At 51.6% G+C, this 24,041-nt stretch overlaps 5 protein-coding genes across 6 annotated transcripts in view; 1 reads left to right on the forward strand and 4 right to left on the reverse strand.

The window, feature by feature from the left end:
* LOC136849767 (mucin-21-like) overlaps positions 1-24,041 on the forward strand; it is a 159,145-nt gene that overhangs the window by 44,066 nt on the left and 91,038 nt on the right. The gene's annotated exons all lie outside the window — the stretch shown is intronic.
* On the reverse strand, positions 121-3,642 carry LOC136849401 (uncharacterized). Its single transcript, XM_067122752.1, has 2 exons — positions 3,595-3,642; positions 121-1,221 (listed from the first exon to the last, which is right to left on the reverse strand). The coding sequence occupies exons 1-2, from the start codon at positions 3,640-3,642 to the stop codon at positions 121-123; spliced, it is 1,149 nt and encodes a 382-aa protein (XP_066978853.1).
* On the reverse strand, positions 4,836-7,845 carry LOC136849402 (mucin-22-like). The gene is made up of 6 exons (XM_067122753.1): positions 7,646-7,845; positions 7,069-7,513; positions 6,136-7,027; positions 5,866-6,048; positions 5,338-5,754; positions 4,836-5,269 (listed from the first exon to the last, which is right to left on the reverse strand). Exons 1-6 carry the CDS (start codon positions 7,843-7,845, stop codon positions 4,836-4,838), a joined length of 2,571 nt encoding a protein of 856 aa, XP_066978854.1.
* LOC136849403 (mucin-2-like) lies at positions 8,015-14,824 on the reverse strand. The gene is made up of 13 exons (XM_067122754.1): positions 14,698-14,824; positions 13,994-14,564; positions 13,174-13,291; positions 12,567-13,063; positions 12,105-12,333; positions 11,873-12,040; positions 11,308-11,488; positions 10,953-11,143; positions 10,491-10,842; positions 9,427-10,383; positions 9,095-9,240; positions 8,528-9,009; positions 8,015-8,468 (listed from the first exon to the last, which is right to left on the reverse strand). The coding sequence occupies exons 1-13, from the start codon at positions 14,822-14,824 to the stop codon at positions 8,015-8,017; spliced, it is 4,473 nt and encodes a 1,490-aa protein (XP_066978855.1).
* Positions 13,632-22,806, reverse strand: LOC136849566 (uncharacterized). The gene is made up of 4 exons (XM_067122899.1): positions 22,576-22,806; positions 18,678-18,752; positions 17,257-17,329; positions 13,632-16,495 (listed from the first exon to the last, which is right to left on the reverse strand). The coding sequence occupies exons 2-4, from the start codon at positions 18,732-18,734 to the stop codon at positions 15,432-15,434; spliced, it is 1,194 nt and encodes a 397-aa protein (XP_066979000.1). The 5' UTR covers positions 18,735-18,752; positions 22,576-22,806; the 3' UTR covers positions 13,632-15,431.

The raw sequence follows: 24,041 nt of genomic DNA on the forward strand, positions 1-24,041 counted from the left end.
TTCCTGCCTGTGTGACCCCGATTGGTGCGGTTGGCGGAGCAGGACCTGACACGGTGGTTCCTTCACTGCCTGAGGTGACCCTGTTGTTGGTTGCGGGTTTTCCGAAGCAGGCGTTTCCCTTCACCAGACACGGTGGTTCCTTCGCTGATTTCCTGAGGTGGCCACTTCTGAGGCGGTTGTGACCCCAGTTGGTGCAGTTGTTCCTGAGGCAGGTGTTCCACCGGAGACGGTGGTTCCTTCGCTGCCTGAGGTGGCACCTGTTGGTGCGGTTGGTTCTGAGGCGGGCGTTTCACCGGACACGGTGGTTCCTTCACTGCTTGAAGTGGCCCCAGTTGGTGCAGTTGTTCCAGAAGCGGGTGTTTCACCAGACACTGTGGTTCCTTCGCTGCCTGAGGTGGCCAGTTCCGAGGCGGTTGTGGCCCCAGTTGGTGCAGTTGATCCAGAGGCGGGTGTTTCACCAGACATGGTGGTTCCTTCGCTGCCTGAGGTGGCACCTGTTGGCGCGGTTGTTCCCGAGGCGGGCGTTTCACCTGACACGGTGGTTCCTTCACTGCCTGAGGTGACCCCAGTTGGTGCGGTTGTTCCGGAAGCAGGCGTTTCACCAGACACTGTGGTTCCTTCACTGCCTGAGGTTGCCACTTCCGAGGCGGTTGTGGCCCCAGTTGGTGCAGTTGTTCCTGAGGCGGGTGTTTCACCGGACACTGTGGTTCCTTCACTGCCTGAGGTGGCACCTGTTGATGCGGTTGTTCCCGAGGCGGGGGTTTCACCGGACACAGTGGTTCCTTCACTGCCTGAAGTGGCCCCAGTTGGTGCGGTTGTTCCGGAAGCGGGCGTTTCACCAGACACTGTGGTTCCTTCGCTGCCTGAGGTGGCCACTTCTGAGGCGGTTGTGACCCCAGTTGGTGCAGTTGTTCCGGAGGCAGGTGTTTCACCTGAGACGGTGGTTCCTTCGCTGCCTGAGGTGGCACCTGTTGGTGCGGTTGGTTCTGAGGCGGGCGTTTCACCGGACACAGTGGTTCCTTCACTGCCTGAAGTGGCCCCTGGTTGGTGGTTGTTCGGAAGAGGGCGTTTCACCAGACACTGTGGTTCCTTCGCTGCCTGAGGTGGCCACTTCTGAGGCAGTTGTGACCCCAGTTGGTGCAGTTGTTCCGGAGGCAGGTGTTTCACCGGAGACGGTGGTTCTTTCGCTGCCTGAGGTGGCACTTGTTGGTGCAGTTGGTTCTGAGGCGGGGTTCACCGACACAGTGGTTCCTTCACTGCCTGAAGTGGCCCCAGTTGTGCAGTTGGTCGAAGCGAGGTTTCACCAGACACTGTGGTTCCTTCACTGCCTGAGGTGGCCACTTTGAGGAGGTTGTGACCCCAGTTGGTGCAGTTGTTCCGAGGCAGGTGTTTCACCGACACTGGTTTCTTCGCTGCCTGACGTTGTGGCCGAGCCTTCACCAGACACTGCCTGAGGTGGTGACCCATTCCAGGGAGTTGGGCCCCAGTTTGCAGTTGGTCTGAGGTGGGGGTTTCACCAGACACGGTGGTCCCTTCACTGCCTGAAGTGGCACCAGTTGGTGCGGTTGTTCCGAGGCTGGTGTTTCACCAGACATGGTGGTTCCTTCGCTGCCTGAGGAGGCCCAGTTGGTGTTGTTCAGAGGCGGGCGTTTTCACCAGACACAGTGGTTCCTTCGCTGCCTGAGGTGACCCATTCCGAGGGAGTTGGCCCCTGATTTGTGCAGTTGGTCTGGAGGTGGGGTTTCACCAGACACGGTGGTCCTTGGCCTGAGGTGCTGTTCCCACCACCTGTTGGTGGTTCCTTCACTGCCTGAGTGTGGCATCCAGACACTGTGTTCGCGGTTGGTCGGGAGGCTGATACGGTGTTTTACCGGACACGGTTCCTTCACTGCCTGAAGTGGCCCCAGTTGGTGCGGTTGTTCGAAGCGGCGTTTCACCAGACACAGTGGTTCCTTCTCGCCGCCTGAGGTGGCCACTCTGAGGTGACCCCAGTTGGTGCAGTTGTTGGCGGGTGTTTCACCGAGACGGTGGTTCCTTCTGGCTGAGGTGGTCTGTTGCGCGTGTTGGTTCTGAGGCGGTGTTTCACCGACACGGTGGTTCCCTTCACTGCCTGAAGTGGCCCCAGTTGCGTGCGTTGTTCTGAACCGGCGCCACCAGACACTGTGGTTCCTTCTTGCCTGAGGTGACTACTTCCGAGGCAGTTGCGCAGTTGCCACGGAGGGCGGGTGTTTCACCGAGACGGTGGTTCCTTCGCACCTGAGGTGGGCACCCTGGATGTTGGTTCTGAGGCAGGGCGCTTTCACCAGACAGTGGTTCCTTCACTGCCTGAAGCGGCAGTTGGCGCGGGTTGTTCCGAAGCCGGGGTGACATTGTGGTTCCAGACACTGAGGTGGCCATTTCCGACCCCCAGTTGGCAGGTGGCACACCGTTGTTGATGCGGCTGTTCTGAGGCGGGGCTCACCGGACACAGTGGTTCCTTCACTGCCTGAAGGGCCCCAGTTGGTGCGGTTGTTCCGAAGCAGGCGCTTCACCAGACACTGTGGTTCCTTCGCTGCCTGAGGTGGCCACTTGAGGCGTGTTGTGACCCCAGTTGGCAGTTGTTCGAGGCAGGTGTTCCACCGACACGGTGGTTCCTTCACTGCCTGAGGTGGCACCTGTTGGTGCGGGTTGGTTCTGAGGCGGTTTCACCGGACACAGTGGTCCTTCACTGCCCGGAAGTGGCCCCAGTTGGTGCGGGTTGTTCTGAAGCGAGCGTTTTCACCAGACACGGTGGTTCCTTCGCTACCTGAGGTGGCCTGAGGTGACTTCCCGAGGAGGCAACGGTGGGCTGAGGTGGCCAGTGGTGCGGTTGTTCCGAGGCGGGTGGTTCCTCTGCACCTGAGGACGAGGAGTTGGTTCCTTCACTGAGGAGGTTTCACTAGACGGTGGTCCCTTCACTGCCTGGCACCAGCGGGGTTGTTCCAGGCGGGGTTTCACCAGACACAGTGGTTCCTTCACTGCCTGAAGTGGCCCCAGTTGGCGGGTTGTTCCGAAGGGCGCTTCACCAGACATTGTGGTTCCTTCGCTGCCTGAGGTGACTACCTGAGGCGGTTGTGGCCCAGTTGGTGCAGTTGGTCTGGGGTGGGGTTTCACCAGACACAGTGGTTCCTTCACTGCCTGACGGGCACCTGTTGGTGCGGTTGTTCCAGGAGGGGGTTTCACCAGACATGGTGGTTCCTTTCCACTGCCTGAGGTGGCCCAGTTGGCGGGTTGTTCCGGAAGCAGGCGCTTCACCAGACACTGTGGTTCCTTCTGGGCTGCCCTGAGGTGGCCACTTGAGGGGCTGTGACCAGACCCCAGTTGCAGAAACCCGAGGGCAGGGTTTCAACCGAGAGATGGTGGTCCTCCAGTGCCTGGGAGGTGGCACCAGTTTGCGAGGCTGGTCACCAGACACTGTGGTTCCTTGCCTGTGGCCCCAGCTGGGCTGTTGTTCCACTGCTTCTCACCAGACAGTGGTTCCTTCACTGCCTGAAGTGGCCTTCCGGTGGGAGTTGTGGCCCCAGTTGCGCAGTTGGTCTGGGAGGTGGGGCTTCACCAGACACGGTGGTCCTTCACAGCCTGAGGTGGCCACTTCTGAGAACCGGAGGCTGTTTCACCAGACATGGTGGCCTCCCACAACTGCAGTTGTTCCGCTGGAGTTGCAGGCGGTGTTTCCACCGACACGGTGGTTCCTTCACTGCCTGAGGTGGCCACCGAGGGCGTTGCCAGGCCCCGTTGGTGCAGTTGATCCAGAGGCGGGTGTTTCACCAGACATGGTACCTTCCTGAGGTGCACCCATGCCGGGTTGTTCCGAGGAGTTGTGCCTTCACAGTTGGTGCAGTTGGTGTTCCGAAGCAGGAGCTCTACCAGACACACGCTGCCTGGAGGTGGCCATCTGGAAAGCTGAGGTGACCCCAGTTGGCAGTTGTTCGGAGGGCGGGTGTTCCACCAGACACTGTGGCCCCTTCGGCTGCTCGAGCCGTTGCGTGCACCTGCTGGCAGTTGGTTCTGAGGCGATGCGTTCACCGACACGCGGTTCCTTCACTGCCTGGAAGCGGCCCCAGTTGGTGCAGTTGTTCCGAAGCGGAGGGCGGGTGTTCCACCAGACACTGTGGTTCCTTCATACTGAGGTGAGGGAGTTGGCACCAGTTTGCAGTTGTTCCGAGGCGGGCGTTTCACCAGCGGTTCCTTCGTTGCCTGGAGGCTGCTGGGGGTGTTCACCAGACACAGTTGGTCCAGTTGATCCGAGGTGGCACCCGAGACGGTTCCCTTCGGTTGTTCCAGAGGCTGGTGTTGCGCGGTTGTTCCCAGGGGTAGTTCACCTGAAACGGTGGTTCACTGCCTGAGGTGCCCCCAGTTGTGAGGTTGTTCGAAGCAGGCGTTTCACCAGACACGGTGGTTCCTTCGCTGCCTGAGGTGACCCATTCCGAGGGAGTTGTGACCCCAGTTGGCAGTTGGTCTGGAGGGGGGTTTCACCCGAGACGGTGGTCCTTCAGTGCCTGAGGTGGCCAGTTGCGCGGTTGTTCGAGGCTGGTGTTTCACCAGACACTGTGGTTCCTTCACTGCCTGTGGTGGCCCCAGTTGGTGCTGTTGTTCCAGAAGCGGGCGTTTCACCAGACACTGTGGTTCCTTCGCTGGCTGAGGCTGACCCATTCCGGGAGTTGTGGCCCCAGTTGGTGCAGTTGGTCTGGAGGTGGGGTTTTCACCCGACACGGTGGTCCTTCACTGCCTGGTGGCACCAGCTGATGCGGTTGTTCCGGGCGGGGTGTTTCACCAGACAGTGGTTCCTTCACTGTCTGAGGTGGCCCCAGTTGCGGTTAACCCGGAGCCGGGCGTTTCACCAGACACGGTGGTTCCTTCGCTGCGAGGTGGCCAGTTGAGGCGGTTGTGGCCCCAGTTGGTGCAGTTGATCCGGAGGCGGGTGTTTCACCAGACATGGTGGTTCCTTCGCTCCCTGAGGTGGCACCTGTTGGCGCGGTTGTTCCCGAGGCGGGCGTTTCACCTGACACGGTGGTTCCTTCACTGCCTGAGGTGACCCCAGTTGGTGCAGTTGTTCCGGAAGCAGGCGTTTCACCAGACACGGTGGTTCCTTCGCTGCCTGAGGTTGCCACTTCCGAGGCGGTTGTGACCCCAGTTGGTGCAGTTGTTCCTGAGGCGGGTGTTCCACCAGACACGGTGGTTCCTTCGCTGCCTGAGGTGGCACCTGTTGGTGCAGTTGGTTTGGTTTTCACGGCGGTGGGTCCTTCACTGCCTGAAGTGGCCCCAGTTGGTGCAGTTGTTCCGGGTGTTCCACTGCCTGGACAGTGGCCCGCTGCCTACCTGAGGTGGCACCTGTTTGTGCAGTTGTTCCAGAAGCGGGCGTTTCACCAGACACAGTGGTTCCTTCGCTGCCTGAGGTTGCCACTTCCGAGGCGGTTGTGGCCCCAGTTGGTGCAGTTGATCCGGAGGCGGGTGTTTCACCGGAGACGGTGGTTCCTTCGCTGCCTGAGGTGGCACCTGTTGGTGCGGTTGTTCCCGAGGCGGGGGTTTCACCTGAAACGGTGGTTCCTTCACTGCCTGAGGTGACCCCAGTTGGTGCGGTTGTTCCGGAAGCAGGCGTTTCACCAGACACAGTGGTTCCTTCGCTGCCTGAGGTTGCCACTCCGAGGCGTGTTGTGACTCTGTGCAGTTGGTGCAGTTGTTCCTGAGAGGCGGGTGTTTCACTGACACGTGTTCCTTCACTGCCTGAGGTGGCACCTGTTGTGCGGTTGGTTCTGAGGCGGGGGTTTCTCCGACAGTGGTTCCTTCACTGTCTTGGCGGTGGCCCCAGTTGGTGCGCGGTTGTTCCGGAAGGGCGTTTCACCAGACACTGTGGTTCCTTCGGCGAGTCGGTGGCCACTTCTGAGGCGGTTGTGACCCCAGTTGGTGCAGTTGTTCCTGAGGCGGGTGTTTCACCGGACACGGTGGTTCCTTCACTGCCTGACGTGGCACCTGTTGATGCGGTTGTTCCCGAGGCGGGGGTTTCTCCGGACACAGTGGTTTCTTCACTGCCTGGCGGCCCCAGTTAGTGCGCGGTTGTTCGAAGCGGGCGTTTCACCAGACACTGTGGTTCCTTAAGCTGCCTGAGGTGGCCACTACTGAGGCGGTTGTGGACCGGTGGTGCAGTTGTTCCCGGAGGCAGGTGTTTCACCTGAGACGGTGGTTCTTCGCTGCCCTGAGGTGGCACCTGTTGGTGCAGTTGGTTCTGAGGCGGGTGTTTCACGGACACAGTGGTTCCTTCACTTGACCGGCGGCCCAGTTGGTGCCGTTGTTCCGAAGCGGGCGCCCACCAGACACTGTGGTTCCTTCGCTGCTGAGGTGGCCACTTGGAGGCGTTGTGACTTCTGGTGATTTTCCGTGAGCAGGTGCAGCGGTGGATTCGGAGGGCGGGTGTTTCACCGACACGGTGGTTCCCTTCACTGCCTGGTGGCACCTGTTGGTGCAGGTTGTTCTGAGGCGGGCGTTCCACAGACACGGGTGGTTCCTTCACTGACTGAGGTGGCCCCGTTGGTGCCGTTGTTCTGGGCGGCGGTTTCACCGACACTGTGGTTCCTTCCGCTGCCTGGAAGGCGGTTGTGGCCCCAGTTGGTGCAGTTGATCCGGCGGGTGTTTCACCAGACACAGTGGTTCCTTCACTGCCTGAGGTGGCCCCGAGGCGGCCAGGCCCCAGCTGGTGCAGTTGTTCCTGAGGCGGTGTTCCACCGACACGGTGGTTCCTTCTGGCTGCCTGAGGTGGCACCTGTTGGTGCAGTTGGTTCTGAGGCGGGCGTTTCACGGACACGGTGGTTCCTTCCACTGCCTGAGGTGACCTCAGTTGTGGCAGTTGTTCCAAGCAGGCGTTCACCAGACACAGTGGTTCCTTTCGCTGCCTGAGGTTGCCACTCCAGGGCGGTTGCCAGGCCCCAGTTGGTGCAGTTGATCCGAGGCGGGTGTTTTCACCGGAGACGGTTCCTTCACTGCCCTGAGGTGGCACCTGTTGATGCGGTTGTTCCTGAGGCGGGAGTTTCACCGAAATGGTGGTTCCTTCACTGCCTGAGTGACCCCAGTTGGTGCGGTTGTTCCGGAAGCAGGCGTTTCACCAGACACAGTGGTTCCTTCGCTGCCTGAGGTTGCCACTTCCGAGGCGGTTGTGGCCCCAGTTGGTGCAGTTGTTCCGGAGGCGGGTGTTTCACCGGACACGGTGGTTCCTTCACTGCCTGAAGTGGCCCCAGTTGGTGCAGTTGTTCCAGAAGCGGGCGTTTCACCAGACACAGTGGTTCCTTCGCTGCCTGAGGTTGCCACTTCCGAGGCGGTTGTGGCCCCAGTTGGGCAGTTGTTCCAGGGCGGGCGTTTCACCAGAGACAGTGGTTCCTTGGCTGCCTGAGGTTGCCACTTCCGCGGTTGTGGCCACCAGTTGGTTCCCCAGTTGATCCGGGGCTGGGGTGTTTCACCGGACACGGTGGTTCCTTCACCGTCCTTCCTGCTTGGAGGTGGCCACCTGTTGAGGCGGTTGTTCCCGAGTTGGGGTTTCACCGGAAACGGTGGTTCCTTCACTGCCTGACTGCCTGAGGTGACCCCAGTTGTGCGGTTGTTCGAGGAAGGGGTTCACCAGACACAGTGGTTCCTTCACGGCCTGGGGTTGCCCTTCAGTTGCGGTTTTGGCCCCAGTTGGTGCAGTTGATCCAGGGGGTGGTTTCTTCGAGGCGGTGGTTCCTTCTGAGCCTGAAGTGGCCCAGTTGGTGCAGTTGTTCCGGAGGCGGGCGTTTCGCGGACACTGTGGTTCCTTCGGCTGCCTGAGGTGGCACCTCGTTGGTTGTGCACAGTTCCCATTGTTCCTGGCGGGTTTCACGGACTGAGGTGGTTCCTTCACTGCCTGAAGTGGCCCAGTTGGTGCAGTTGTTCGAAGCGGGCGTTTCACCAGACAGTGGTTCTTCGCTGCCTGAGGTGGCCACTTGAGGCGGCCAGGACTCCAGTTGTGCAGTTGTTCGAGGCAGGTGTTTCACCGAGACGGTGGTTCCTCGCTGCCGGAGGTGGCTGTCCATGTGGTTGGTTCTGAGGCTGGCGTTTCACCGACACATGGTGGTCCTTCACTGCCTGAAGTGGCCCCAGTTGGTGCGGTTGTTCCGGAAGCGGGCGTTTCACCAGACACTGTGGTTCCTTCGCTGCCTGAGGTGGCCACTTCCGAGGCGGTTGTGACCCCAGTTGGTGCAGTTGTTCCGGAGGCGGGTGTTTCACCGGACACGGTGGTTCCTTCACTGCCTGACGTGGCACCTGTTGATGCGGTTGTTCTGGAGGCGAAGTTTCTCCGACACAGTGGTTCCTTCACTGCCTGAAGTGGCCCCAGTTGGTGCGGTTGTTCCGGAAGCGAGCGTTTCACCAGACACTGTGGTCCTTCGCCGCTGCCTGAGGTGGCCACTTCGAGGCGGTTGTGACTCCCAGTTGGTGCAGTTGTTCTGAGGGGGCGGGTGTTTCACCGGACACGTGTGGTTCCTTTCACTGCCTGACGTGGCACCTGTTGCGCGTTGTTCCTGAGGCGGGCGTTTCTCCGGACACAGTGGTTCCTTCACTGCCCGAAGTGGCCCCAGTTGTGCAGTTGTTCGGAAGCGGCGTTTCACCAGACACTGTGGTTCCCTTCAGCTGCCTGAGGTGGCCACTTCTGGGCGGTTGTGACCCCAGTTGGTGCAGTTGTTCGAGGGCAGGTGTTTCACCTGAGACAGTGGTTCCTTCGCTGCCTGGTGGGCACCTGTTGGCGCGGTTGGTTCTGAGGCGGCGCCACGGACACAGTGGTTCCTTCACTGCCTGAAGTGGCCCCAGTTGGTGCGGTTGTTCCGGAAGCGGGCGTTTCACCAGACACTGTGGTTCCTTCGCTGCCTGAGGTGGCCACTTCTGAGGCGGTTGTGACCCCAGTTGGTGCAGTTGTTCCGGAGGCAGGTGTTTCACCTGAGACGGTGGTTCCTTCGCTGCCTGAGGTGGCACTTGTCGGTGCGGTTGGTTCTGAGGCGGGCGTTTCACGGACACGATGGTTCCTTCACTGATTGAAGTGGCCCCAGTTGGTCGCGTTGTTCGAGCGGCGTTTCACCAGACACTGTGGTTCCTTCGCTGCCTGAGGTGGCCACTTCGAGGAGGTTGTGACCCCAGTTGGTGCAGTTGTTCCGAGGGCAGGTGTTTTCACCGGAGACGGTGGTTCTTCCACTTGCTGAGTGGCACCTGTTGATGCGGTTGTTTCTGAGGCGGGGTTTCACCGACACAGTGGTTCCTTCACTGCCACAAGAAGTGGCCCCAATTGGTGAACGTGCTTGTTCCGAAGCGGGCGTTTCACCAGACACTGTTGTTCCTTCGCTGCCTGAGGTAGCCCACTTGAGGCGGCTGTGACCCCAGTTGGTGCAGTTGTTCAGAGGGCGGGTGTTTCACCGGAGACGGTGGTTCCTTCGCTGCCTGAGGTGGCACCTGTTGGTGCGGTTGGTTCTGAGGCGGGCGTTTCACCGGACACAGTGGTTCCTTCACTGCCTGAAGTGGCCCAGTTGCGGGGTTGTTCGAACGGGCGTTTCACCAGACACTGTGGTTCCTTCGCTGCCTGAGGTGGCCACTTCTGAGGCGGTTGTGACCCCAGTTGGTGCAGTTGTTCCGGAGGCGGGTGTTTCACCGGAGACGGTGGTTCCTTCGCTGCCTGAGGTGGCACCTGTTGGTGCGGTTGGTTCTGAGGCGGGCGTTTCACCGGACACAGTGGTTCCTTCACTGCCTGAAGTGGCCCCAGTTGGTGCGGTTGTTCCGGAAGCGGGCGTTTCACCAGACACTGTGGTTCCTTCGCTGCCTGAGGTGGCCACTTCTGAGGAGGTTGTGGCCCTAGTTGGTGCAGTTGTTCCTGAGGCGGGTGTTTCACCGGACACGGTGGTTTCTTCACTGCCTGATGTGGCACCTGTTGATGCGGTTGTTCCCGAGGCGGGGGTTTCACCAGACACAGTGGTTCCTTCACTGCCTGAAGTGGCCCCAGTTTGCGATTTGTTCCGCGTTTTCCAGACACTGTGGTTCCTTCGCTGCCTGAGGTGGCCACTTCTGAGCCAGACCCCAGTTGGTGCAGTTGTTTCAGAGGCGGGTGTTTCACGAGCGGTGGTTCCTTGCTGCGAGGTGGCACCTGTTGGTGCGGTTGGTTCTGAGGCGGGGGTTTCACCGGACACAGTGGTTCCTTCACTGCCTGAAGTGGCCCCAGTTGGTGCGGTTGTTCCGGAAGCAGGCGTTTCACCAGACACAGTGGTTCCTTCGCTACCTGAGGTGGCCACTTCTGAGGCGGTTGTGACCCCAGTTGGTGCAGTTGTTCGGGGCCGGGTGTTTCACGGACCGCGGTGGTTCCTTCACTGCCTGACGTGGCACCTGTTGATGCGGTTGTTCCGAGCGGGGTTTCTCCGGACACAGTGTTTCCCTTCACTGCCTGAAGTGGCCCCAGTTGGTGCGTGCGGTTGTTCGAGCGGGCGTTTCACCAGACACTGTGGTTCCTTGGCTGCCTGAGGTGGCCACTCCCAGGCGGTTGTGACCAGTTGGTGCAGTTGTTCCTGAGGCGGTGTGTTTCACGGACACGGTTCCTTCACTGCCTGGCGTGGCACCTGTTGATGCGGTTGTTCCCAGCGGGGTTTCTCCGGACACAGTGGTTCCTTCACTGCCTGAAGTGGCCCCAGTTGGTGCGTTGTTCCGGAAGGGGCGTTTCCAGACACTGTGGTTCTTAAGCTGCCCCTGAGGTGGCCACTTCTGAGGCGGTTGTGACCCCAGTTGGTGTAGTTGTTCCGAGGCAGGTGTTTCACCTGAGACAGTGGTTCTTCTGCTGCCTGGTGGCACCTGTTGAGTGCGGTTGGTTCTGAGGCGGGCGTTTCACGGACACAGTGGTTCCTTCACTGACCGAAGTGGCCCCAGTTGGTGCGGTTGTTGTTCCGAAGCGGCGCGTTCACCAGACACTGTGGTTCCTTTCGCTGCACTGAGGTGGCCACTTCTGAGGCGGTTGTGACCCCAGCTGGGCAGTTGTTCGGAGGCAGGTGTTTCACCTGAGACGGTGGTTCCTTAAGCGCTGCCTGAGGTGGCACTCTGTTCGCGCGGTTGGTTCTGGAGGCGGTTGGACACAGTGGTTCCTTCACTGGCCCAGCTGGCGTTTTCACGGACCAGACAGTGGTTCCTTTCTGAGGTGATTGAGTTGGCCCGGAGGCAGGTGTTTCACCGGAGACGGTGGTTCCTTCTTGTTGAGGGCGGGCGGTTTCTGGTTCCTTCACTGCTCAGGCGTCCCAGTTGGTTCCGAAGCGGACGCTTCACCTGACACTGCTGGTTCCCACTTCTCCGAAGCGTTGTGACCCCAGTTGGTGCAGTTGTTCCGAGGCGGTGTTGGTTCGAGCGGTTGGTTCTGGAGGAAGTGTTTCACGATTTTTCCGAAGCGGTGGTTCCCTTCACTTGCTGGTGGCACCTGTTGGTTGCAGTTGTTTGTTGTTTCTGGCACCTGTTGGGCGTTTCACGGACACAGTGGTTCCTTCTTCAGTGGCCTAAGTGTTGTCCGAAGCCGGGCGGCACCCGAGTTCGAGGAGGTTGTGGCAGGTTGGCAGTTGTTCGAGGCGGTGTTCAACGACACGGTGGTTTCTTCACCGCCTGATGTGGGCACTGTTGTTCGCGGGGGTTTCACCAGACACAGTGGTTCCTTCACTGCCTGGAAGTGGCCCCAGTTGCGGTTGTTGGCCGGTTCCTTCATTCACCGGAGCGGTTGTGACCCCAGTTGGTGCAGATTGTTCGGGCGGGTGTTTCACGAGGCGGTGGTTCCTTCGCTGCCTGGTGGCACCTGTTGGTGCGTGTTGGTTCTGACGTTTCACGGACACAGTAGTTCCTTTACTGCCTGAAGTGGCCCCAGTTGGTGCGGTTGTTCGGGCGGCGTTTCACCAGGCTGTGGTTCCTTCGCTACTGAGGTGGCCACTTCTGGCGCGTTGTGACCCCAGTTGGTGCAGTTGTTCGAGGCGGGTGTTTCACGGACACGGTGGTTCCTTCGCTGCCTGGACGGCACCTGTTGAATGCGGGATTTGGTTCTGGAAGTGTCTCAGTTGGTGCGTTTTCACGGTTTCACAGACAGTGGTTCCTTCACTGCCTGGTTGGCCCCAGTTGCAGTTGTTCCTGTTGTTCGGCCTGACGTACAGCGTTGGCGTTTCACCCAGTGGTTCCTTCACAGCCTTCGAAGTGGCCCCAGTTGTGTTGTTGCCACCAGACACCGTGGTTCCTTCGCTGCCTGAGGTGGCCACTTCTGAGGCGGCAGACCCCCTGGTGGAAGGAGGCTTCTGAGACAGTGGTTCGAGGTGGCACCTGTTGGTGCGGGTTGGTTCTGAGTTTCACCGACACAGTGTTCCTGACCGGCGGGTGTTTCACGGACAGACGGTGGTTTCTTCACTGCCTGATGTTGGCACCTGTTGAGACGGTGGTTGTTCCCTGAGGCACTTGTCGGGGGTTTCAGGTTGGCGTTTAACGACACAGTGGTTCCTTCACTGATTGAAGTGGCCCCAGTTAGTGCGATTTGTTCCCGAAGCCGGCCGTTTCACCAGACACTGTAGGTTCCTTCGCTGCCTGAGGGTGGCCACTTCTGAGGGCAGGTGTTGTGACCCCAGTTGGTGCGGTTGTTTCCAGACACAGGGTGTTTCACGAAGTGGCGGTGGTTTTCAGACACTGTTGCTGCCTGAGGTGGCACCTGTTGGTGCAGTTGTTTGTTGGTTCTGCTGCCTGAGGGCGTTTCACGGACACCGACACAGTGGATTCCTTCACTGCCTGAAGTGGCCCCAGGTAGTTGGTGCGGTTGTTCGGAACCGGGCGTTTCACCAGACACTGTGGTTCCTTCACCGAGACGGCTACCCTGGTGAGGCCCTTCACCTGGCGGTTCCTTTGTGACCCCAGTTGGTGCGGTTGTTCGGGCGGGTGTTTCACGGAGGAGGTGGTTCGCAGTTGTTCCTGAGGCGGGTGCCTGAACACGGTGGCACCTGTTGGTACCAGTTGTTGGTTCTGAGGCCGGGCGTTTCACCGGACACAGTGGTTCCTTCACTGCCTGAAGTGGCCCCAGTTGTAGTGTGATTTGTTCGAAGCAGGCGTTTCACCAGACACTGTGGTTCCTTCTGCTGCCTGGTGGCCAGTTGGTCAGTTGAGGCGGGTGTTCACCGAGACGGTGACCCTGTTGGTGCAGTTGTCCCTGGCGACACAGTGGTTCTTCACTGTTTCACGGGAGCGGCGTTCACCAGACAGTGGTTCCTTCGCGCTGAGGTGGCCTGAGTGGCACCTGTTGCAGTTGTTCGCGGGTGTTGGTTTTGAGGGCTGCGCGGGGTTGGCGTTTCACGGACACGGTTGTTCCTTCACTGCCTGGAAGTGGCCCCCAGTTTGTTGCGGACACTTGTTCTGGAAGCGGGTGTTTTACCCCAGTTGGTGCACACTGTGTTTCGACGGTGGTCAGCTGCCTGGCAATCGTTGAATTGCGTGGGCCACCACCTGTTCATGCGGTTGGAGGGTTGTTCCGGGAAGCGGCGTTTCAGGACACAGTGGTTCCTTCACTGCCTGAAGTGGCAACCAGTTGTGCGGTTGGTTCGGAAGCGAGAGGCGTTTCACTGCCGAAGTGGCCCCACGGTGGTTTTTCTTCGCAGACAGGTGGCCACTTCTGAGGTGGTCTGAGGCGTGTTGTGGCCCCAGTTGGTGCAGTTGTTCTGGCGGGTGTTTCACGGACGCGGTGGTTCCTTCACTGCCTGGACGTGGCACCTGTTGATGCGGTTGTTTCGGCGGGGTTTCACGGACATGATGGTTCCTTCACTGCCTGAAGTGGCCTGGTTAGCGGGTTGTTCCTGAAGCGAAGCGTTTCACCAGACACGGTGGTTCTTCGCTGCCTGAGGTGGCCACTTCCAGGCTGGTTGCCAGGCCCCAGTTGGTGCAGTTGTTCCTGAGGCGTGGTGTTTCACCGACACAGTGGTTCCTTCACTGCCTGACGTGGCACCTGTTGATCGCGGTTGTTCCATGGGGTTTCACGGTCACAGTGGTTCCTTCACTGCCTGAAGTGGCCCCAGTTGGTCGCGGTTGTTCCAGAAGCGAGCGTTTCTGAACCAGACACGGTGGTTCCTTCGCTGCCTGAGGGGTGGCCACTTCCGGAGGCGGTTGTGCCTCCAGCTGGTGCAGTTGTTCGGGAGGGCTGGGTGTTTCACCAGACACAGTGGTTCCTTTCACTGCCTGAGGTGGCAATCTGCTGATCTTGTTTGTTTCTGGCGGGTGTTTCACGGACACAGTGGTTCCTTCACTGCCTGAAGTGGCCCCAGTTGGTGCGGTTGTTCCGGAAGCAGGCGTTTCACCAGACACTGTGGTTCCTTTTTTAAGCTGCCTGAGGTGGCCACTTCTGGGGCGGTTGTGACCCCAGTTGGTGCAGTTGTTCTGAGGCGGGTGTTTCACCGAGGCGGTGGTTCTCGCTGCCTGAGAGTGGCACCTGTTGAATCGCGGTTGGTTCTGAGCTGACGTTTCACCAGACACAGTGGTTCCTTCACTGCCTGAAGTGGCCCCAGCTGGTGCGATTTGTTCTGGCGGCGTTTCACCAGACACGGTGGTTCCTTAAGCTGCCTGGTGGCCACTTCCGAGAGGCGGTTGTGGCCCTAGTTGGTGCAGTTGTTCCTCAAGGGCGGGTGTTTCACGGACACGGTAGTTCTTCACTGCCTGACGTGGCACTCTGTTGATGCGGTTGTTCCGGGCGGGGTTTCACGGACACGGTAGTGGTTCCTTCTGCCTGGAAGTGGCCCAGTTGGTGCGGTTGTTGTTGGGAAACAGGTGTTTCACCAGACATTGTGGTTCCTTCGCTGCCTGAGGTGGCCACTTCCGAGGCGGTTGTGACCCCAGTTGGTGCAGTTGTTCCGGAGGCGGGTGTTTCACTGGACACTGTGGTTCCTTCGCTGCCTGAGTTGGAAGCTGTTGGTGCGCTCGTTCCCGAGGCAGGCGTTTCACCGGACACGGTGGTTCCTTCACTGCCTGAAGTGGCCCCAGTTGGTGCGGTTGTTCCGGAAGCGGGTGTTTCACCAGACACTGTGGTTCCTTCGCTGCCTGAGGTGGCCACTTCCGAGGCGGTTGTGACCCCAGTTTGTGAAGTTGTTCCGGAGGCGGGTGTTTCACCGGACACGGTGGTTCCTTCGCTGCCTGAGGTGGCACCTGTTGGTGCGGTTGATCGTGAGGCCGGCGTTTCACCAGACACAGTGGTTCCTTCACTGCCTGAAGTGGCCCCAGTTGGTGCGGTTGTTCCGGAAGCAGGCGTTTCACCAGACACGGTGGTTCCTTCACTGCCTGAGGTGGCAACTGTTGGTGCGGTTGTTCCCGAGGCGGGGGTTTCACCAGACACGGTGGTTCCTTCACTGCCTGAAGTGGCCCTAGTTGGTGCAGTTGTTCCAGAAGCGGGCGTTTCACCTGACGCGGTGGTTCCTTCGCTGCCTGAGGTGGCCCCTTCCGAGGCGGTTGTGGCCCCACTTGCGGTTGTTCCAGATGGTAGTTTCACCTGTCACGGTAGATTCTCTGCTTCCAGAGGTTGTCCTTTCCGAAGTAGTTGTTTCACTTGATTCTGAAGATTCTCCACTGCTGGTTACTTCTTCAGAGGATGTTGTATCTCCATATATAGTTGATTCTTCTGGTCCAGACATTGTTGTTGGACCAGTTACCGTTGATTTTTCTGGTCCAGATACTGTTGTTTCACTAGATACAGATGATTCTTCACTGACAGATTCTCCTTTAGAGGCTGTTGTAGCACTAGTTACTGTTGATTCTGCTTCACTTGCTGAAGTCGATGGTGTTTCTGGTCCAGAAACTGTTGTCCTACTTGACAAGGTAGTTTCTTTACTGTCTGTCGATTCTTCTTGTGAGGTGCTTGTGGTTTCTGTGAGGGACTGTCCGCTTCCAGTTGCTGAAGAGCCTTTTTCACTTGCAGTAGAAGTAGAGTGTTCTGTTGTCTGAGTTGTTACTCTAGTTGGTTCCGTTATTGGCGCTGGTGTTGTGGTGTCTGAAATACAGTAACAGGTGCCATTGCTCCACTCAATATTTTGTCTTACAGCGGGGACCACCTTTCTGAATGTGTTAATTTCTGAACACTGTGTTCCACTAGCAGTTTCTGTTTCCATTTCCACCTGCAGCCCATCATATTGATCTGTAGTCCCATGTGTGATATCAACCCGCAAAACGCGGGTTTCGACGTAAGGACAGCCAATTCTTTGTGTTTCTAATCCTCGCACTGTTCCTAATAGCTTCTGGTGCAAGTGCATAATCATCTTATCCAAGTCAGTTGTTGCTTGATGGATTTTCATCCAGTTTCTTACGTTCCTAGTGTCTGGACATGTTAATTTCAGTAATTTCTCCATGTTTCGGACTTTCTCGAAGAACTGTCCATAAGAAGCCATCAGATTTTGAACCTCGTCAGTCGTTCTTGTTACATTGCAGTTAGCTTGAGGAGACCTCATGGGCTGAGTATCTGTCAGTTCTGAAAGAAAATATTGCCCATATTGGTATTTTCATCCGTTTGGGTAAATGTGACATACTAGGCCTTGTTGGATTATTCGTAAGTTTTTCCCTAAACTTTATTCAGTAAAGACTGCTTAAGGTATTGAAAAGATGTATTTTTCCACCAGTTAAAAGGTTCACTTTAGGAGGAATAAAGAGTAAGGGGAAATGAACTGACATATAACATACCGTTGTGTTTGTCTTTTTTCCATGTATTCTTATTTCCTTTTCTAATTTCACTGTGCTCTCGACCTTTTTCTTATTTCTCTGTTCTTCCTTAAAAGAAAGACATCGACTGTATCTGACCAATGCTTTTTCAGTGTTAAATATGAAAACATTACAAAACAAAAACAATGTCTATTTTCCTATAACTAAGCACCCCACAAAGAAAGTGAAAAAAATTTTTTTAGAAGAGGTAGATGAAGCTGTCACGATGTTCTTGTCAATTTGGTTTACTGTAAATTTGAAATTAAAGCTCAACAGCTTATGGTTTGTGATTTGCAATAGCCAAATAAGCGTCGCATCTGGTCTGGGAAGTTTTATATGGCAGGAGAACCAGTGGCAAACGGTATTAAAACTTATCTTTCTTTTTATTTCTCTCTCTCGTTCTTTGGTACTTTGGTTCACTTAGGATTCTGCATACAAGGGGATCTTTTTTGTCATCAAATATCAGCAGTCATAATTCAAACTCTGAAAGTGTGGTTAAACTAATTCAAAGAAAAAACAAATGAGTATTCTTACCGTTGAAAGTGTCGATGATAAGTTTAGGAATTTCCAACAAGTTCTCTCCCCAAGCCTCGACAACGGCACCATCCTACGCGAAAGAAAATAAACTATGAACCACTGATGTCACGATAATTTAGCAGGAACAGTTTAGGGTCATGGCAGCTCAATGGAATTATCAGCGACTGTCACTCCACGGGTCCCACGTTCAAACCTCGTTCATGCTGTGATAGGTTTTCATAGGGAGGCGATTTCACTGCTTCTGTGAACTCGGGACGAGGTTGGGGCTGGGGGAGCATAGGTCCACGTGCTGAGACATTATCAGCCATTGCCTTCCACAAGGTTCTCTTGAATGACTGCTCTTTATGTGCGTGTGTATATTTTGTATGTAGGCATCGACCTATCACTTGCCTCTGCCGCTCACTCATGACCTTTAAAGCTTTAAGTACTGTACATTCCTTCAGACCCTTCCTTCGTCAAAACATACCAGTCAACCACTGAATCGTATTTCCACTACCATACTACTGCATCTCAATTGTAATCAATTCCTGGTGTGTTCCTATTTATTTTGAAACCTCTTGTTTGACTTTCCTGTATCGTCAGCAGTCTCTTCCATAAGCATTCTTAAATTAAATCAACCCCTCTCCCTCTTGCGTCAGTCATTTTGGCTTCTGTTCTATTTTCCACATTCAACAAATTCTCTCGAAACATTCACTGAACTGACCTAGGACTGCAGTCTCTGGAGACAGCTTCATTCCATTTGCGTGTTCTGTTACGACATCTGTAGTCTCATTATTTCATTTCTGTCTTTAACCATAGCCCATTCTCATCCCTTCTTACATGCTCTCCATACTTCCTGTCTTGCTTACCTTTGCTCCTGTATTTTCACCCCTTCTTCACTCTGAACTTTCACCTATCTTAACTTTCATTTCCACCAAATAATGACCAGATGTACTCCAGCCACGCCTTTCTTCGCCATGTGCTCGTCCATTGACTCTAAATTAATACATAAACTAACAAACTCTTTCCCTCACCATTTTCTCTATCCCAAATGCTTTTGCAAGTAATTTTCTTTAAAAATCATATATTTCAGATAATGAAGATCATTTCAAAACATTTCCACTAGCCTTTTTCCCATCTTGTGTACTCCAAGGACCCCTTATCAGGCAACAACGTCTCTTTCTCTGTCAACTACTGTGTTTAAATCACCAAGCACAACCACACTTTCATCTTCTACAACACTTTGTAAGGCATAGATTAAGGTAAAATGTATGTGTGAATTTTAACTAAAGTTGACCAATGGTGGGTCTCTAACACCCCAAGCTTATATATAAGGACAGCAATCTTATTTATGTACCACTTAGTAAAACAATCTAGTTATTTTTGTTCCCGCGTCGTTTCAGTGAAAGAAAATGACGTGAAATCAGTGAACTTCTTACCTTTGGAAGAACTAGTGCCAAAAGTGCCAAGTACAAAGGAGTCCTCAAGGGTGCCATGCTGTTGGCCCACCCTGACTGCGGAGAAAAGGTCGTAAAAAGCATTATTCTTTGTTGCTTGCATTGAAGGACTTGATTCACAATCTTATCAATTGAAAAAATTTTTTAGTGGTATACATCAGGAAAATGATGTCGTACATTCTCTGTCGCTCTCACACACATATATGTATATATATATATATATATATATATATATATATATATATATATATATATATATATATATATTAGTATATATATATATCTATATATATAATTTTTTATCACTATCATATGTGATTTATATACAGTCATTAAGCTACAAATGTCGTTTAATATCCGATTCACACCACAATGGTTTGAACGTTGGAGAGTACTGTCGAGTGTTCGAGACACTTAGGTACAAATCTATTTATCACTTATAAGTTCCCTTCGGTGATATTCCCGAAGTAGCGTGAATTGGATATTAAACGACATTTGTAGCTTAATGATTAAATGTGTGTATATACGTATAGTATATATATATATATATATATATATATATATATATATATATATATATATATATATATATATATATATATAATATGTGTGTGTGTGTGTGTGTGTGTGTGTGTGTGTGTGTGTGTGTGCGCGCAGAGACCTTAACTAAGTCAGATTAAGATACCGTAAATGTAAGAGAAAGGAAACCCATATAAAAGTCATCCACTTGTGAAAACTGCTCAGTATTTCAGATGTGACACTATCTCCCTTCACAAGACAGATTTAGATAACATCTGGAATATAGTGCACTTTTCACAAGTATGTATTTCTTAAAAGGGCATTACTAGGGTCAGTGGTTTGAGCCTGGCCTGATGCCCACGGCTACCCACCAGTTGACCCACACTTACTAGGGAAAAGCATTAGCCGAAGTCAAGAAAATGGGCATTTACTCTACTGGCCTAATTTCCGGAGCCTTGCTGAGATCCGTACTTTATTATTATTATTATTATTAAAGAGAATCGCTACATCATTTGAGTTGATTTTATATCGAGTGTTCTCAGTTGTAATTCGGAAAGAAGTTTCAGATTACGTTAGATTTACTTGTTCCCAAAACTAATGTAAATATATCGGCTGAAATTTAAAAACTTCAAATAATTTTTGAATGGTGCCACTAATTAATTCAATTTTTTGGGTCTATTTATCTATTTAATAATTTAGTATTTTTTTTGATAACTGATATCTCTTCTTTCTGTGTTTCCCTTTACTTCCTCTTACTTCTTCCTAATGAACACCTTATTCTTTGAGAGCTTGAATTTCAAGTCAGTGGCCCCTGTGGGCTTGTTCCATATGAATATGTTTCGTCTACTGAATAATAATAATAATAATAATAATAATAATAATAATAATAATAATAATAATAATAATAATAATAATAATAATAATAATAATAATAATAATGTGTCTGTCAATGGATATAAGACTTAAGTTTGCCTTATAATGGACCGTTAGTAATGTAAAAAAAAAACTAATATATGAAAATGCAATTACGATTTGAATTAAGAAAAAATCCTCAAAATCTTCGAATATAGAAAAATTATCGCTTTAGACTGATGTTAAATAAAAAAAAATTAGGTCTTATGAGAAAAAAGTCAGGCGAAATTGATGATAAATAATATTTGGTTCTAGAATGAAAAAACAAATTAAGTAAAATTAAAATAACTCCGAAATAATGAGAGTCACTCCGGGGAAATGAAATGAATCCAAGAAGCCTAAAAGTTTTTTTTTTCGCATAGAACTCGAAGCGGCCAAATGAAACTTTCTGAAACATAACGAAATAAAACGACAAATCTTAATACACATTGGCAGTGATATTACTGTTCAACGCAGTGGTTCTTAAACTTTTTTTTACCACGCTCCCCCTAAGAGTTGGTCCTTCCCTCCACGTCCCCTTGCATCTATGAGCAAAGTTCCCTCCCAGATTTAAAGGAAAATAAAAAAAAAAGAGAAAGAGAATGGCTGTTTTTATTCTTTTGGGAATGAATTGGTGAGGTACTTGACACTGCTTCTTAGCGACTCCTGTTAAGAGAATAACGAATATAGAGAATTTTTTACCCCCTAGGGCTTGCGCCCCTCACCGGAAATTGCGGACGCCCCTCAGGTTAAGAACCACTGGTCTAACGCCTCTGCTGGTGGTGACAATGAAACCTTTGTGATACACTGAAAACCAAATTAGGGAAAATGTAGTTCCACCATATAACAACTCTTGAACAAATAAAAGAAGCAACTCGAATCAAAGACAAAATCTGTTTCAGACAACGAACTTGACTCAAAGGAGATTTTAAATATTTTTGTAGGAAACGGAAAGCGGATCCACAAGAAATCTAATCGTTTTTGTATCTTTTACTGATTTGTTTTTACCCGTTTTGTCACGTTTCAGTAGGACAATCATTTTTTTCTGTATTTTCAACGGTTTTCTTATTTTTGTCAGTCATTTCGGCCTGACGGTGAGGTTCTATTCGCTTGCAAAGTAAAATGTTCTACCTGACCTTGGCAGTAGTATTATTCATCATCGAGCGAAGATTTTAAGTAGCCGCTCTATTATTGATACTATATATATATATATATATATATATATATATTATATTTTATATATACTCTTATATATATATATATATATATATATATATATATAATATATATATATTATATATATACATATACATATATATATATATATATATATATATATATATATATATATATATATATATATATATATATATATATATATATATATATATATATATATATATATATATAAATGCGTCTGTTCACATGTAAAAGGTGGTAAAGAGTTATTTTCAGACTTCCTTTTAAGACGTATATCATCTCTATCCGAATTCTACACGACCCAGGGATCCTTTCCCTTCTTTTCTTTTCCCAAAATTCCATCCTATGGGAGTAAGCCTAACACCACTAAGAGAGGAGCTTCGGTAACACCACTGCTTCCCTTTAGTCCATTCCTGCAGCCTTCGAAGCAGTGAATTGCGGAACTGGCAATAGTTAAACTGTTAATAATGTATATCTCTTTAAGATCTCCGTTTCTAGTGAAACTGCAGGAAGAAGAAAGCTTAAATTTCACTGGATCCGCGAAGATACGAGTCACAATGTAGGGAAAACGCCAGAACTCAACACAATGGGCAATCCTGTACTTCTCCAATTTGCAGGACTAGACCTATTACTATTGTTTCAAGAGATTCTTGAGTATTATTCTGCTTGAAAAATTCAGAGAAAACAAACAACTAGATCAAATACAACAAACCCTTCAGTTACTTGAGCAGATGGACCAGGACGGTTTCTTTTTCTTAATGAATTAATGGAATTCTTTCATTCATTATTTTTTCCGTTCATTTGCTACGCTCATGCACAAAGTACAGTATGGTCGTTAACGTTAGGCTGAATCCAACTGTACTTGTACTGAGTCTGTCCGCAAGCTCTGACTTTCACATGAGGTATTGCTGCTCATAGGGAAATGAACGTGTCTGACACCTGAAACATCTGGGAAAAATACTCACACTACAGAAAACGAGTGAAACTGGTAACGCCTAAAGTAATCCAGCCGTTAAAATCACGGAATTCGAATTTCACAACACGTTTCCTTAGCATTTAATAACGTTATATGTATTAGGTTAGAGGGTAAGGGGAAGATATAACGGCAAACTTTTTTCTGTCGTCTCCACACCAAAACTTATGTACCCGGACTCCAGAAGTGTTCGCGAAGGAGCTTGTGAGGGGCCTGGACGATTACTCATGGGTGGCCAGCGACTACTGTTGGTAAAATGAAAAAAAAGGGGACATTTATAGATCGAATTTAACTTACCCAACGATACCTAGTTACTCTTAGAGTCTGCCTTTCCAGCTAGAGTTACCCGTGGTAGTATAACGCAACTGGAGAAGCACCGCCGAAGCTGGTTAATGTGTGTAACTACTGCCTAAGCAGGGTGGACCACACTGTGACGTCGCTACGGCGGCAAGTAGATATACCCCTTGCCGCATTTGGGGAGTGGAAAACTGGTTACGCCTCTGCGGCAGGTGTTGCTGACGTCATTACAGGTGTCGATGGCAAACAAATGATGAAAAAAGAAATGTATTGAGCTTCTTAGTGACTGTTTACATTCTCGACGTTAACGAATATCTTGTAGCGCATCGAGAGGCCGCAAGTGAACCGCGAGCACCGGCTGATAACTCAGCAAACAAGATTTGGCAGACGATGCTGTTTACCCAGAGATCATGAAATGGTCATATTAGATCTAAATTCTCTCGGGTTGTTTTCAAGGACGCACTGAGGTTTCAACCACTTGATTGGTAAGAAATAGATCCATGACGGGCTGTTGACTAAAACGCCTACTGCTTCTAACGAAGTCTGTTGCATAAACTTCTAGTTTTTTTTTTTTCAGATCAAGTTATCCGGTTGTGCACTTATATGTTCACAGTACTTCTCGTCGTTCGATCAGTGCAGTTGAACAACAATGGGTCTTGTTAGGACTTGATTGGGTTACCACAAAGAAGCCCAACGCATGGTTGCACCTAGGCCACTTGACTATTTGTGGTGAGAGGACTAACGACTATCATGCAGTGATTATTTGCGTCCCTTTCTAAGTGGGAAAAAGACGTATGGTAAACCTCTCTCTCTCTTTCTCTCTCTCGGAAAAAATAATGAATGAAAGATTTCCATTAATTCATTATGAAAAAGAAACCGTCCTGGTTCATTCAAGTAACTGAATGGTTTGTTATATTTGATCTCTCTCTCTCTCTCTCTCTCTCTCTCTCTCTCTCTCTCTCTCTCTCTCTCTCTCTCTATATATATATATATATATATATATATATATATATATATATATATATGTTATGCAAGACGCATACCCATCTATTTCCGAGGTGACAAAAGAAATGGAGGGGGTGAAGTGAAAACTTGAATCCATCATCTTTTCGTGATGCACTCATGATGAAATTCTGTTATACTGTATGAAGAGCTTTAATTTATCAACGTTGTTGTATGTATACTAGGTCAAAGGGATCATTCCTAGATAGTGACCCCCAAGGGTTTTCGGGGGTCGTTATCTAGAACTAGTATTTCTTAGGGTTATTATCTCTATGATATTTACACTCTTTTGTTCATGTTTTTACGGTAATCCCTAACGGTCTTGTACTAAACACTCCTCAAAGGTGGATACAGTACATACTGGGTTAAAACCCTTGGGGGGTCACCATCTAGGAAAGATCCGGTCAAAGGTTATTTAAAAAAAATAATTTGTATGCTATAATAGGAAAGCATAAAATGTTGTA

Source organism: Macrobrachium rosenbergii, chromosome 21, assembly GCF_040412425.1.
Source record: "Macrobrachium rosenbergii isolate ZJJX-2024 chromosome 21, ASM4041242v1, whole genome shotgun sequence".
Classification (NCBI taxonomy): Eukaryota; Metazoa; Arthropoda; class Malacostraca; order Decapoda; family Palaemonidae; genus Macrobrachium; species Macrobrachium rosenbergii.